The sequence below is a fragment of the Clupea harengus genome, chromosome 23 (assembly GCF_900700415.2).
Source record: "Clupea harengus chromosome 23, Ch_v2.0.2, whole genome shotgun sequence".
NCBI classification, from domain to species: domain Eukaryota; kingdom Metazoa; phylum Chordata; class Actinopteri; order Clupeiformes; family Clupeidae; genus Clupea; species Clupea harengus.
In genome coordinates, this window is record NC_045174.1 from 10,556,832 (window position 1) to 10,572,615 (window position 15,784).

Sequence of the window (15,784 nt, forward strand, 5' to 3'; positions counted from 1 at the left end):
TGTTGTTTTCATTTCTGTCCAGGAGATGGCAGTGTTGTGCCAAAAAGCATCAGAGCTGACTGGTGAACCTCATGAACTTTTCTCCAGTTACATTTTCACCTGGTGGTTACTTGAGTTACACTACCACTACTTACTGGAACCATGGCAGATCTGTTGCACTCTCACTGTAAATAAGTAATGAAGAAGTTCCCCAAAATGTATGTGTGTGACACACATCACTTGTAGATGATTTTATGAAAAGTCTTCTTTAAAGGTTCTTTCAGAGGTTCGAACAAATGATGCTAGACTTCCAGACAAACAGCAAGAGGGGTACCCTCTTAATCTCACTCCAGTGATCATAAATATATCCACCTGCGATAGCCAGTTCCCTCCCAACCACTCCCTGATTGTCAGAGTAAAATGATGCGGCTATCCCTGAAACTGAGATAAGAGTAATCTCAGTTAGATAAAACTGGAGTGGAGAGGAGGCTACCTAAACAAGCCCCAACATCATCATGTCATTCACTGAAGCATTAACAAGCACTGCAATCAGCATCCCATCAACTGTACTTCATTTCTTTGACTGGGCTAGGCAAGAGCACAAACAGTCGTAATCATGTAATGCGTGACAACAGTACTCACCCACCATACATGTGGAGAACTATACACATGATCAACACTATGCAATTGTCTTGCAGAAATCCCCAGCTGATGGAAAGATCAGGAAAGGTCCCATGCTATCAAGAAATAGGATACTAATCAAAAAGCCTTTGTGAGTGAGTATGTAAATGAACACCTCCCCTGTGTTACAGACTTACTGTACACAGTACAAAAGGACATCCCAGTGTCTTCCAGTATAAGTGAGGAGCAGTCACATATCATTTCTCATTAATTTAAGTGCGTGAATAAAGCTTTAGTCCTGTGAATCATTCTGTATATCTACACATAACAGCACACACTTATACATCTGCATACAAAAATTTCATAAATGTTTGAGTGTTTATGTCAACATTAGTCTGTGTTTTTTTTGGAGTGAGTTAGTCTGTGGTTGTCACGTGGTTCTCGTCGGCCATGTTGTTGTGTTCGGGGAAGAGGTTGGGGTTTTCGGCCAGCGTGGCACGGATCTTCTTCTTCTCCTTAAACCTGCCGGAGTGGGAGACCTTGACATGGCGGCCCTTGGTGGCAGACTTGTCCACGATCTTCTCCAGCCTGGCATTGAACTGGCTGTCCGTGGGGTCAGAACATGGGACATCCTTGTTGTCCGTGTTGCAGGTAAACTCGGCCGGGATCTCATACAGGACTTTAGCCTCAGACTTTTTCTTGCGCAGGAAGGTCAGTTTCCACCAGGATGGGTCGGCCATGACAACGAACAGGAACTGAAAGCAGAGACCTGTGGTGGTAGTGAGGGTACAGATCAAAACAAAACATGTCATAAAGTTGTCAATGCAGATGTATAAATTGGAGCCCAGGTGTGCTTGTGTCAATCCCTTACTAAGGAGAAATTCTCTTCAGAATTTTGTAGGATATGTGTAGTGATTTTAAAAGACAGTATCAGCGTACACTACACAGTAGTCTGGTGGTTATGCTAACATTGCTTACAGCACATTATTAAAGATTATATGAGTAAGCTGACTCAACTCACATGGTTATGGTCAGAATTAGTCACTGAACTGCTACAGAGGTCAGATACAGTACATTATGTGCAATACGTGTTCCTTGTACTGAAAACGTGCAGAGAAATATCAAATTTGTGGGTCTCTTTTATCGTAAGCTTTTTTGCACAGCTGTGCTGTCATTGTTGATATGGAGTTAAGTGACAATCGGCACGCTCAATCAGATACTGTCAAGAAGACTGAAAAATGACTCAATGCACAACTTTCCCCCAGTTTCTTGAACTCAGAAGCCTCCATGCTTCTTTGGGGGATTACTGTGGGAGTCACAGCCTCTATGTACAGACAGAAGTCCAACCAGAGCTATCTCTGTCACTCTCTTGATCTAAGCAACTGAAAAAGGAAATAGAGGAGGACACCTAACCCCAAGCCTTCACTGAAAAATTCATGAAAATCACCAGTGTATCCTCTGTCAGTTCACTGGGAGCCAATATGAGCTATAGATAGCATAAAACAAGTGGATGAACAATTCATCATTTCATGTTTCACAACTTTATTGACTCTGAAAGAGCCAGTGCCTTTATTGACTCTGAAAGAGCCAGTGCCTTGCTGGACAAAAGGATGAGCAGTAGCTTTTGTCACTATAGTTCCAATGCATACATATTATCTACATTTGAACCATTAGCTTTGGCAAACACCAGGCAACAGGCACACACACACTAACACACACACACACACACACACACACACACACACACACACACACACACACACACACACACACACACAAACACACTTTTGCAATTGTTTTGCCCTTCCCTCACTGTCAGAGGCTCGGGGTGTGTCCTGTCACCTGGCAACCTCTCCCAAGAGAACATTTGCTCATTTAGGATGCTTATGTTCGCACACTATCTGTTTCTTCAATAGCCACTGCCTGTTCTAATCTTTCAGGGTGGGGTAAAAGATATATGAGAAAACTGTTTAAGGCGTGCATCTTTTATAGGCATCACACAAATCAAAGAGATAGGGTGGAAGAAGCACACCCTTAGAACACATTCTCCTTTTCCTGAAGTGTATTTATAGCTTCTGTGGTGAATTCTGTGTAACGATCCATGGGGATCATTCACTTTTTTGCTTATGGAAGCGAGGGATATGAAGTGCATCTTTGGTTTTCAGAAGGCTTAGCATATACAGATTGCTGTTGAAGTTCACTACTTCAAGATTATACAATCGCGTAATACCACCACATGACACCTACTACCACTACTCTGCACTTACATAATGACCAGACTGGAGCAACACCTTTGCTTAATTGGACCAAGTTCTGGTGGTGTTAGAAGTTACAAGAGATCAGGTTTTGTGTTCCTCACTAGAAAAGGTTATGTCCTCGTCTGGCTTAACAGAGATCATTCTATCCCCTTTCTGACTTGATCTGTCTGTTGACTCTTGACTCATAACTAGGCTGAACATAAAATCACATACAATCCTGAAACACTGAACAGAAACAGTCCTTATAGCGATTAATTAGAATATGTTTTTTGACAAAGTAATCCAGACACTGGCATACGTGGCACATCCTTTGAAATGTCTACCCAGATGCAGGTTGCACAAGTGCAAGTGACACATCAAAGCCTCTAACATCTTAGAATTGTAATGTTTGTTTCCATTTCAAAATCTCAGCAAACTTAAGAGCCTGGCGAAACCCCTTCCTGCCAGTGCTTAATAAGTTACTTTGTTCTGTTTTGTGCGGGTGAGCAAAGGCACATGAAAGAACAAGCAATCACTAACCAATTTCAAAAGGCTCTTGGTGATACAATGTTTGACCAAGGCGACGGAAGGTGGCCTCAAGGGCATCCTGGTCTCGCAATAAAAATGTAAGCCGCTGACAAAGATGGAGGTGGGGGGTGTCTTGGATGGGGCCCCTTGAAACCGGGTTTTCCACAAATCTTCCTAGTCTGGGATTGGTGATAAAGTTATTGTTGTAATTCACAGCCACCTGATCTAGTGATTGTAGATGTATTTGGTGCTTGGCCCTGGGCAGGTAAGCTGTCATAATCATTCCAGGAACTGTCGAGTAAAAAAGTACTGCGTGCCTAAACTCTCACTCTCATTACTTTCATACCCTGGGAATGACGGCCAACCATGTCTTTCTGTCTACCAATAAGGGATAACAGACGATCACCTCATACAGAAACCTACCATAACAAGGAACCTTAGACTGAGATATCACACTGCTCACATTTTAGTGCATTTTCAATAGCGCAAAGTTCATTATTGAACATGCCATACAAGTACAATCTAGCAAATAAAAAAAGCATAGTTAGTCAGGAAAAAACATGCGAAGATTTTGCACTCTGTTGAATTTATCGGACTGATTGCATCCCATTGCATTTTCTCTAGTGAAAGCATATGAGAAACCAATGGGCTACTTTTGAATTTTGAGCTAAGATTTAAGCGTGGCTTTCAGAGCTATTTCATCAGCCATCCTTTTATGCAAACTCTGCATGAGGTAGGCCATTCAATGTACGCCAAATACCCTGACAGGCAGTGGGAATCCCCGCAGAGCTATTAGAGCCAGCGTCACCGTACGGTTTAAGCAAAGTTCTCACCTAAATAATGAAGGGCTGGTGGTTCCTCTGTCCTCTTGAAAGCCAGTCACTTCAGACGCAACAGTGTCCCAGCAATGTCAGGTGTCAGGCGATGGTACAATGTAACATGTGCTCTCTTATGAAAATCATGTTGCTCTGTAATTTCAGTGAGTTCTTTCTCTGTTCTCTCCGACTGTTCTTGATAGTCTGTCTAAACCTCTCCTTCAGTATGGCTCCTGAAAGGGAAGGTGCAAGGGCACAGGTGCATCTCTCTCTCTCTCTTTCTCTCTCTCTCTCTCCCTCTCGCTCTCTCCCTCTCTCTCCTCTTACACACACACACACACACACAACCCAGACACAATGTCACACAAGCACACAGTTTCAGTCCGAGGCGAGTGTGAGGGCCAGCCCCTTGCAACCTGAGTAAATGGCAGAGCCATGTGATCAGTAGGGGAGGGCGAGATCTTTCATTCCCAGACGGCCCAGTCCTACAGCTGTGTAGTGTTTACTTTACATTTATATAGTGAGGCAGAGACATAACCTCTATAACTCAGGACTAATCAACATGTGTTAAGTTCTAAATTTGTATTGTTTACATAAATTGTACATTCTATGTAGGTCAATGTCAGCAGTGAATTTCTCTGTGTAACATGGGATTTCCCAATATTATGAAATAAAAAGAGAGTAAATCCTAACCCGAGAGAGTGTGCTGTCTGACCATTCAGTTCTACATCGTCCTGCTCTGTACCAAAACCCTTTGTGCTTGAGGTAAGTGCACAAGTGAAAGACTCATGCTTTCCATTGTAGTGGTTTTCTCTGTGGCTCTCTTGTGATGTGGCCAAATTAAAAGTAAGGGAAGGGGGTGGGGTGGGGTGGAGGTTGGTTTGTTCAAACAAAGGGGTACAAATGCCATGGCAGCTCACACTACTGTAATACAAACACAGCTGGCACTGTCTCCTTTAGGCATTAGGTTCAGAGCTGTAAGTCATTTGATGTAAACAATGTACTATTGGTAAACTCCACAACCAGTCTCATCCAACATGGGTATGCCATGATACAAAACTGTATTAAATGCAATATTTCACATTTGCCAGAATGCACATTTGACAGAATCATAAAGGTTTAATACAGTATTAAGTTATTGCTGCCTGGAAAGATACAAAACAACTTTTCCAGGACAAAGTTGAACTGTTGTGGAACACTATCCTGTAATTAAGTAGATTTCCATCTTTTTTTTTTTTTTTTCAAATATATGATCCTTGCAAGACAGCCATGACCAACCCCATGCCTTTGAAAGGTCAACAGGAAGAACTGACCTCAAGATTTTGCATTTATGAGGGGAATCAGAGATTGTGGTTCCATCCCTGGCTCCGATACCGGTCCATTTGAATACATTCAAACGAATGGGAAAGGAGCCATAGTTGTGGCTCCCCTTAACTGTTCCAGCTTTTGTTTTTCCACCCAAGTCTTAAAGCTTAAGCGTTTTAAGATTAAAATTCTGATTGCTGTAGAAGGTGGAAGAAAAGGGCCGTCAGTGTAATAAATAAGCTCTATTTAAACAGCTTTCCAGCAAACTTGCCTGATGTGTAAGGGTCTCCCTGTTCCTGAGAGGGATCACTTGTACGGTCCTGAGTGTTATATATTTTGATGACTCACAATCATAGTGATAGAAAGATGGCTTACACTGTGAGAGATAGCATCACACTGTAGCAAACATCACACATTCAGAAAACACACTATATTTGGATATGTGATATTTCTTAGGAGAGCAATAAAAGCAGTCTGTGTAGACTGGAGAATCAGTGACTACCCCAGTGTACGGACAGTCACAGAAGGGGAGAGAAAAGCATCTCAATGGTTGTCAAACTTCAAAGAATTTGGTTGAATTCTTGACCGTGTTAAGCTCATTAGGTCCGTACAAAGCTGAAATTAATCCAGGAAATGATCATACTTGGGCACTGACTGAGCGTCCAGTGCCCACAGTGCTTCACTGGTAACAGAAAAAGCCATGTTAAGGCATCTTACAAAGCATCTGACTTTATTAGCCTTTCTACTGTGTGTGGTATTAAAGTAGATTGTCTGCGTTGGTGTTTTTTTTTTCTTCTCATTGAGACTCCTCCATAAGTAACCATTTCTCCTACTGTGTGTTCTATCCAGCAAAAGTCTGATTGTAATCTCTTGTTTGTACCAAGGACCACCCTGAGGTGCAGGGTGGGAAAGTTTCACTGAATGCCATTGAGGTGTTTCAAACCTGAGCCATATGACGAATCAACAACCAGACACCAGTGATGAGGTGCTACACTTCAAGCAAACACATAAATCCTATATGAATAGGGAGCTATGAAAACACTTTGAAAAGCGGAGTGTTTTTTTGTTGCACTTACAGACATTGTTCGTCTTTCAAAATACCGTTTAGTTAGTAGCAAGTGTTCACCTAAAATAAGTGAGCCTACTTTTATTCTGAATAATGGTGTAGCACCTGCTGCTCCTCTGCAATTGAACCGCAGCTTCTCGAAGCACGGATTCCATCTGCTGGCAGGAGTAAAGATCGGTCACGCAAGGAGAGGGAAATCCTTTGCTGCAATATAGCGTTTTACAATTGGTTCCTTCGACTTCCGCGAACCTCGTTCTGTGATAGGCCAAATCTAATGTTACGTGGCAGTTTCCTGTAAACATCACAGTCTGGCATGGAAGCTCACTGTAACCATACAGGCTAACGTTGTTATAATTTGAGATGCTGTCAGGTTAATGTTTTGAAGTTCAAATAGTTGTATGCCATTGGAGACACGATGGAGGTGGGTGAACTGAAAAGCTATGAGGATTCATTTTTAACTTTAAATTATCTTGCATATTTAGCTTACGAGGAAACGTTAGCTAACGGTACAAGCCTCCTCTTTGCAAGCTATCTGTTAGCTGAGATCCATATATTTGACAGCTGGCTGCAAGGCGACCAGCAGTGGTGTCTGAATAAATGACAGACTTTGAGTACTTAATTGTTTGTTCGTTGGGATTGTGAAGCACATTGAACTACATTGCACATGTTATGCACATGTTATGCACATAATGAACATGATGTAATGGCACGGTCAGGTACAACAAAAGTAGCATAATGTGAGCAGTGAACTGTATAATTAATGCACAAATTGCTTGAGTTTATGTGTCGGCAGTGTGTTTATGTGTCGGCAATGTGTATTAACAAATCAGTTATGTGTGTGTTTTGTTTTGTTGGGTTTATTTTCCAGAAAAATATACAGGCTCTGCCTATCGACATCCAAACCAGTAAACTTCTTGGTATGGCCATTTCTACTATCATTTCTGTACTATTAATTTGAATAAGAGAAGGAATTTACTCCATCAATAAGATTATACGCTTGGGTGTTACAATTGGTTGACATAATGAATGCACGCCCATAGACTTTTATATGTCTGTGATAGCCTACATTTAGCTCAGATTGAGGCTTACTTGAGTGCTGTATATGGCATCCTTGTAACTGTTGTTTCCAACTTTGTTTTTTTGCAGACTGGGTGGTTGACCGGAGACACTGCACACTGAAGTGGCAAAGTGCCATGTTAGAGATCCGCGAGAAGATAAATGCATCCATTCAAGATATGCCCGAGAACGAGGAGATTAAACAGCTCCTGTCAGGATCCCGTGAGTGCTCCTCCGTTTGTGGGAATGGATGCTGATGGAGTAAATAAAGTGTATGGAGTAAACCTCTTAACTGCTACTGAACTTAAATGTGTTATTTCATTGCAGACATCCACTACTTTAACTGCCTAAGGATAGTGGACATTTTGAGAGGAACTGAGGCATCCTCCAAGAACATTTTCGGCAGATATTCATCTCAGAGGATGAAGGTGAGAGCAGTCATGCCAGACTCCTGGTGCCCTTGTGAGGTGTGCTGCATTGCTCTTTTGTCACTCAAATCTTCTTTGTCATTTCCACCAGGACTGGCAAGAAATCGTGTCTTTGTATGAGAGAGACAATGTTTACCTCGGTAAGCTGTTCGAATATTTCTATAGATATATTGATATATAGGTATAGTTATGGTATGTAGCGGACGCTTTTGCGACTTACAAAAAACTTAAAAATAGAGTAAAAACAACAATAAGAAAATGAATGCAATTAAATTCATAAAACGTATTATTATAGTAGAGTAAAACCATTGATTATTACTATAATAATAATAGTAATTATAATAATACCGATATCCCTGTAGATGACTGACTGACATGACTGCTTATCTAAAAGGCTTTTTTGCTACCTGTGCGTCTGTTGTAGATTATGATTTGTAGTGTCTCATGTCTTGAGATTGCTTTCTTGCCTTCATGTAAGTCTAACCTACAGCTATCTCCCTGTGTGGTGTAAACTGCCTTTTTAATATAATCAAAGGATATTTAAAGGGCAATGGAGGAGGGAATGTCTGGCAACAAGTGTAAAATTATATGTAGTGTGGAGGTGTGTGGATTCTGTAAAATTGATGTCTTTCATCCCAGACCTTGACTAGCATCTTTTCTTTCCTGTGTTAGCGGAGGCGTCTAGCGTGCTGGTCCGCAGTGTGAGCTATGAGGGCCCAGCTTTGAGGAAGCAGGTGGCCAAAGCCCAACAGCTACAGCAAGAGCTCAGCCGCCGCGAGGTGGAGTGCCAGAACTCCGCCACCGCCATGAGGGAGCAGTACTATACTTCCTGTAAGCAGTACGGCATCATGGTGAGAACACACCGCGGTTTGCAAGTTTGCAAGTGTAGATATGCTCGTACCGTGTTTATTTGGTATGATATATTTACACAATAGTTCTTCCTTTGAGTCATATGTCATAATTCATATGAACTTTTAAAGATTTAGAAAAATTCTGATGACATGTCCGAACTCAAATGACTTGATTCATATGGCATTTGTTGGCGGTTGAAATGGTTCCTAATGAAAATGATCACCAGTACACACACTCATGCCTCCTCATGCATCCTTCCCCCACACACTCACAGATTGGCTCTGGGTCTGTATGTCATTTAGGGCGATAACGTGGGAAGGGAGCTCCAGGCTCTGGTGTCGGATTTGCCCACAACGCTGGAGGAGATCGGTAAAGACGCCGCTGGTCTGGGCGAGCTCATCCAGCTGTACTCGGCATTCGCAGAGTTTGTCTCAGACTGGTGAGTCCCAGCATTGAGTGAAGGGCACACTCCGGTCCATTCTCCCAGCGCAGGTTCTGAAGGTAGCTGAAAGTCACCTGCCTGGGGAAAGTCGTATCTATAGCAGTGAAGTAATGATTTGGACAGTTTGTCTTTGACACATTCATTTGTCTTTCCCTGCTTACAGCCTCTTTCAAGAAGCTGTTATTGAAAAAATGCACCAGGCTGTGTTGCAAATCTTGAATAAACTCTCTGTGTGTGTGTGTGTTTGTTTGTGTGTGTGTGTGTGTGTGTGTGTGTGTGTGTGTGTGTGTGTGTGTGTGTGTGATTGATTCTCTCTGTGCTGTCACAGGAATGAGCCAATTCTGCCCATGCTACAGTGTATTCAGCAGAAGGGCAACGCGACGATTTACGAGTGGAGGACCGGAAAGGAGCCGACCGTCATCGAGAGGCCCGTGATGGAGGAGGCTCCACCTGACACCGTCACAGAGGAAGTGGTGAGCTTGGGGATGGACCTCTCAAAATGGCTGAGGAAAACCTGTTAGGAAAATCAGAAAAATGCACATACTTGCGTATTGTGGGAATACGGACATACTTACAGTGGGGAAAATATAAGTATTTGAACCCCTGCCGATTTCGCAAGTTTGGCCACTTGCAAAGAAATTTGTGATCTATAATTGTAATGATAGGTGTATTTTAACAGTGAGAAATAGAATATTAACAAACCAATCCAGAAAACTGCATTTTATAACATTTATGACTTTATTTGTATTTGATGCAGAAAATAAGTATTTGAACCCCCAAGCAAACAGCAAGAATTCTGGCTCCCAATGACCAGTTATGTGCCCAAGAAGCACACAGATTAGTCCTCATTAGGCCTAACAAGGTACACCTGATCTTAACTGGTGACGTGTATAAAAGAAACCTGTCCAAAGAATCATACTTCACACCTTCAACCTCACCACCATGGGCAAGACCAAAGAGTTGACCAAGGACGTCAGAGATAAGATTGTAGACCTGCACAAGGCTGGAATGGGTTACAAAACCATCAGCAAGCAGCTTGGTGAGAAGCAGACAACTATTGGTGCGATTATTCGTTAATGAAAGCAACACCAAACAACTGTCAATCTAGGTCTGGGGCTCCATGCAAGATATCCCCTCGTGCGGTATCGGTGATCATCCGAAAGGTGCAGAATAACCCCAGAACTACACAGGGGGAGCTTGTGAATGATCTCAAGGCAGCTGGGACCACAGTCACCAAGAAAACCATTGGCAACACACTACGCCGTAATGGTTTGAAGTACTGCAGCACTCGCAAGGTCCCCCTGCTCAAGGAAGCACATGTACAGGGCCGTCTGAAGTTTGCCAATGAACACTTAAATGATTCTAAGGAGGATTGGGAGAAAGGATGTGGTCAGATGAGACCAAAATCAAGCTCTTTGGCATCAACTCGACTTGCCGCGTTTGGAGGGGGAAGAATGCTGAATATGACACCATCCCCACCGTCAAGCATGGAGGTGGAAACATTATGCTTTGGGGCTGTTTCTCTGCCAAGGGTACAGGACGACTCCACTGCATCGAGGGGACTATGGATGGGGCCATGTAACGTGGAATATTGGGCTTGAACCTCATTCCCTCATTCCCTCCCATTGAAAACGCAACCTTAAGGATTTGGAGAGGATCTGCAAAGAGGAGTGGACCAAAATCCCTCCTGAGATGTGTGTAAACCTGGTGACCAACTACAAGAAAAGTCTGACGTCTGTGCTTGCCAACAAGGGTTATTCCACCAAGTACTAAGTCATGTTTTGCTAGGGGTTCAAATACTTATTTTCTGCATCAAATGCAAATTAAGTCATAAATGTTATAAAATGCAGTTTTCTGGATTTTTTTTGTTGATATTCTGTTTCTCACTGTTAAAATACACCTACTATTACAATTATAGATCACACATTTCTTTGCAAGTGGTCAAACTTGCGAAATCGGCAGGGGTTCAAATACTTATTTTCCCCACTGTATGTGTCAAGAACATATGTGTGTGTGTGTGTGTGTGTGTGTGTGTGTGTGTGTTTGTTGGGGTGTGTGTGTGTGTGTGTGTGTGTGTGTGTGTGTGTGTGTGTGTGCGCATGCGTGCGGGTTCACATTGTGAAATGTTCTCCATCGTCTTGCCTCAGATTGACTGGGGTGACCTAGGCGCAGGGACAGACTCTGCAGAGGTGAACTTTGGGATCGCTGTGGAGGACGGTGTGGACTGGGGCATCAGTCTGGAGCCTGGTGCAGAGGTAAGAGAACACGCTGAAGGTACATCCTCTCCTGGTCAGTGCCTTACACTACACCCAGTATTGGCTGTGTCAGCCTCAGAGGTCAAATCAGAGGTCACAGAGGTCAAACTGTAAAATCAGTTTCGGGATTCAGTTAAATGTAGTAAAAGTAGATTAGAAGATAACTATTTAATAAACACCATCTAATGTGACTTCTTGATCTCCAATGGCATGATTTCATTTGCATGAAGGGACCTTCCCTACGGACTGTGATTATGCTAACGTTACACCTTTGTAACTCATTCCAGCCCTGAGCTGGTCTAGATATGCCAGCTCTGTTCCAGAGCAATGCAGCCTGGGAAGGTGCCACAGTCATGGCAGCTTGTCACTTGGAAAAAAAAGGCAGACAATCCATGGTGATGTGGAAACTGTTTTAATTAAATTTAGGTTTGATTTTGTCATCCTCCCTATAGGAATCTGCTGCGGATGGGATTGACTGGGGAGAAGGCGCCACTGTTCCACTAGAAATTGAAGTTGTCGACGCAGGAACAGACTGTAAGTACTGACGCTGATATATCACATACTTAAGCTATGAAGATTTGGGCAGTAATAGCCCTACTAATTTAATTTTCACTTTACTTTATTTAATTTTTGTTTCATTACACGTCTCCTCTCATCTGAAATAACTCTGCTAGTGGTTCCATCTACATCCACAAGGTGTCATTGTTTCCCTTCTCCTGCTGCTTCCTTGACGTGTTGAGCTAGACTGGAGATCAGGGTTACGTGCAGCATTTGAGTCGGTTCATTACAAATGAGTGTGAGATTGCTTAAGTGTGCTAAAAAGAACATTCCAACGTGTGTGTAGAGTTGACCAAAGGATCAGATCAAGTTGGTTGGCATAGCTTACTGGGGAGGGCTTTTTTCTTTTCTGAACCTGGATTGTTGCCATCAGCAAGACATATTTTGACTTGTCTGTCTGTCTGTCTGTCTGTCTGTCTGTGTCTCTCTCTCTCTCTCTCTGTGTCGTGTCGTGTTCCCAGGTCCAGAGGGTGTGGCGAGAGGTGAAGACGCGCTGACTGTACTGGAGACCCCCCACACACGCAGCCAGTTCATCGATGAGCTGATGGAGGTACAGAACACACTGAGTCCTCCAGTCCTCGTCCAGTGCATATGGAACATTTCACGAAGGGCCTGAAAGACACGTATGACCAGGTCACAGCAGATTTGTCATACGTGCAGTGCAGGCCACAGTGGGGTTGCAGTGCACATATGGCATTCACATTGATCCTGACCATGAAGTGTCCAGAAGGTAACTTGAGACCAAACTAAAATGACTGCCCAACTTTGTCGAGCCAGTGGTTTGTGGAGAGCTGAGCCATATTGCAGTACCCAGGGGCTTTCAAAATCATGCTGCAATATGATATCTGATTTTGCCACATTGATTTTCATTCAGTTGAAGAGTTCAAATTTCAAAGGTCTTATTGACATGAAATGTAGCCGAGGATAACCACATTACATACAGGAGCCGCAGGAAACAGATTCACTGCATCCGCCTAATTCTGTCCGCACGTACTGCTGTCCTGTGCCCGATTTCCATTTCCTCATGAATAGAAGGTTTTAAACACGCGCCCGGTGATCAGATCGTCACACAGCTCAGTTAATGGAACTGTTGAATCATTGTGTGAAGTTTATATACATAGTACATGTAATATATAGTCCATACATAGTAATATATATACATATATAAATATATATATATAGTATATGGGTCTGTGTTTAGACTGATTTTGTGCGTAGATTCTCTGTACTCTGAGGGTGTGTATGTTGTGTGTATTTGGACATTCTCTGTGTGTGTCCGATTCCATGCACACTTGTATGTAAGACCGTGCCCTCGTAGCGTTGCTTGTGCTTGCACATACAGTTTTAACATATTGTGTATTTGGGCTTTCCCTGGGTGTGTTTGAGTCCATGGGTGTGTTTGAGTGCACTGGTAACATCTGCACACTTACACAATTTAAACAAGCGTCTGCATTGATCTACATGCGTGTATGTAATGCTGTCTGCGTGGGGCCTGCGTAGGTGGAGCTGTTCCTGTGTCAGCGGCTGAGTGAAATGAGTGTGGAGGGTGACGTGGTCTCCATGAGCCAGTTTCAGCTGGCGCCCACCGTCATCCAGGCTCAGACGTCGGGGCGCGTGACGGCCATGCTGGTGGAAGTACGCCACCTGCTGGAGCGTCTGACGTCGCTGCGCATGCAGCACCTCTTCATGATCCAGGCTTCGCCGCGGTACGACCACGTCACATCCATGTCACAGAAGCTTTCAGTTGATTGAAGTTACTGGTCATGAAGTTACTTGTCATACAGTAGCAGTAGTGTGCAGTATTTTATGTTTATATATAATTGACATATTAAACAGTATCATATAATCATCTCACTCACTTGGTGCAGTTGGCACAAGATTATATGGCATACTCTCCAAAAACGTGTAAAATGTCCATTGATTAATCTATTTTGTTACAAATCAAGTGATCTTCTTGACAATCTTTCATATAAACCTCTTTGTACTTGTGTGTGTGTGTGTGTGTGTGTGTGATGTATGGGCATTGGGGTGTGTCTCAGGTATGTGGAGCGTGTGTCTGAGATGTTGCGTCAGAAGCTAAAGCAGGCGGAAATTCTGCTGCTCAAGAGAACCAACCTGGCGGAGAAGAGGCAGGAGGCCCTGGAGGAGCAGGCCAAGCTCGAGCCCCGTGTCGACCTGCTGGCAACACGCATCCAGGAGCTTCGCAAACAGGTGACAAACCCCTACCACCTCTGTGACTTAAGCTTCAGTATTTAGTAATTAGTGCAGGGTCAAAGCCAGACACGTACTGTTGTCCTACAACCGGTTAAAGTTTTTGCTCAAAAGCTCTCAACAGCGACATTCTGTTCCATTCTACCAGCATAGCATTGAATTATTTGATTGATCCATGTAAGATTTTACCTGAAGAAGGGGCTTTATTAAGTATTTCTGTCAAAAAACAATGGTACTGAACAAACATGCAACAAACATACAAGTGCAAGTTGTGTTGGCAGGACAACATCCATTTATAGTCTCTTTTTCATTATTATTTTTGGAGCATGTTTGTATTTCTATTTTAAACATGAATCAACATAAGCATAGTGAGTTCTGAATATGCCATTATGCTCCTTTATCTCTGAGGGTTAATGGCAGGCATGTGACCTGGTGTGTCATGCCAATAATTCTGTTCTTTTTCTGGTGTAACGTTGTGTGCTTTTGTGTGCATGTGTGTCTGAATGTGTGTGTTTTGTTTGTTTTTGCGCCCCTGCAGATTGAAGTAGACATCTCAAAGCGCTACAACAACAGACCAGTTAACCTGATGGGTGTCCATATTTAAGCAGAGATGGTGTTATTTCATATGAATAAATATTTTATTTGAAGACTTGTGCAATGGTCTCTTCTTTAAAATGAGTTGCGAGCCAAAAGAACGAGAGGAGGGAGACAGAGAGGGAGAGAGCCTGAGACACATGATTGAAAATATAAAAATATTTAGAAAATAGCATATATGTAAATATGTCAGAAAGTATATTGTAAGCAATTTCTGGAGGATGAAGCAGTGCTATGATTGGGTACATCTGGCAAGTTTAAGTGATTCACATTATTAAACCCCATTTGAATGTTCATTAAGACTTAAGAGTACCTACGCATGGCTCCTTTAAAACATTGTTGAAATCATTATTATTTAGCAGAGACATTACCAAGTTTTAGCCAACCACACAGGTGTCTTATCATCTCACCCCCCCCCCCCCCCCCCCCCCTCCCCGATGAATCAGAATGGAAATGACCTACTGCTAACTGCTAGCCGGCCTGGTTGGATTGTGGGGATGGTGCTGCCCTGCTCTCAGCCCCTCGGCTTGTGTTCCGATTCCAAACCATGACTCCCCATCAGGGCGCAGGACTAGAATGACACGCCTCATTACCGGCGTCGCGTGGTCTCACCGTGGCCAACGAGGAGCCGGGCACACCAATGCCTCCTGGCGTGTCATGACGCTGAGCAATGACTCCTCACAGACAGAGCTGTGCACTCGCCACTTGCTTACACGCGCGCACACACACACACACACACTCTCACAGACAGACACACACACAGACACACTCACACGCACACACACAGACACACTCACACAGAGCCTTAACTGTATGTATTAATTGGAATTATGCACA

General features: G+C 43.2%; 2 protein-coding genes across 3 annotated transcripts; one reads left to right on the forward strand and one right to left on the reverse strand.

The window, feature by feature from the left end:
- Positions 1 to 198: 198 nt before the first annotated feature.
- Positions 199 to 6,720, reverse strand: prr15lb (proline rich 15 like b). Of its 2 annotated transcripts, none has more exons than XM_031561694.2 (2): positions 6,657 to 6,720; positions 199 to 1,369 (listed from the first exon to the last, which is right to left on the reverse strand). In XM_031561694.2, the coding sequence occupies exon 2, from the start codon at positions 1,338 to 1,340 to the stop codon at positions 1,017 to 1,019; it is 324 nt and encodes a 107-aa protein (XP_031417554.1). In that variant the 5' UTR covers positions 1,341 to 1,369; positions 6,657 to 6,720; the 3' UTR covers positions 199 to 1,016. The 2 variants fall into 2 exon arrangements, with proteins under 2 accessions (XP_031417554.1, XP_031417552.1); XM_031561692.2 differs by lacking the exon at positions 6,657 to 6,720 and adding an exon at positions 4,199 to 4,798.
- Positions 6,721 to 6,825: 105 nt separating this feature from the next.
- cdk5rap3 (CDK5 regulatory subunit associated protein 3) lies at positions 6,826 to 15,000 on the forward strand. The gene is made up of 14 exons (XM_031561691.2): positions 6,826 to 6,972; positions 7,420 to 7,468; positions 7,698 to 7,829; positions 7,935 to 8,035; positions 8,127 to 8,175; positions 8,708 to 8,886; positions 9,190 to 9,326; positions 9,658 to 9,802; positions 11,477 to 11,584; positions 12,037 to 12,118; positions 12,604 to 12,692; positions 13,643 to 13,848; positions 14,182 to 14,353; positions 14,892 to 15,000. Exons 1-14 carry the CDS (start codon positions 6,967 to 6,969, stop codon positions 14,955 to 14,957), a joined length of 1,521 nt encoding a protein of 506 aa, XP_031417551.1. The 5' UTR covers positions 6,826 to 6,966; the 3' UTR covers positions 14,958 to 15,000.
- The last annotated feature ends 784 nt before the right edge of the window (positions 15,001 to 15,784 follow it).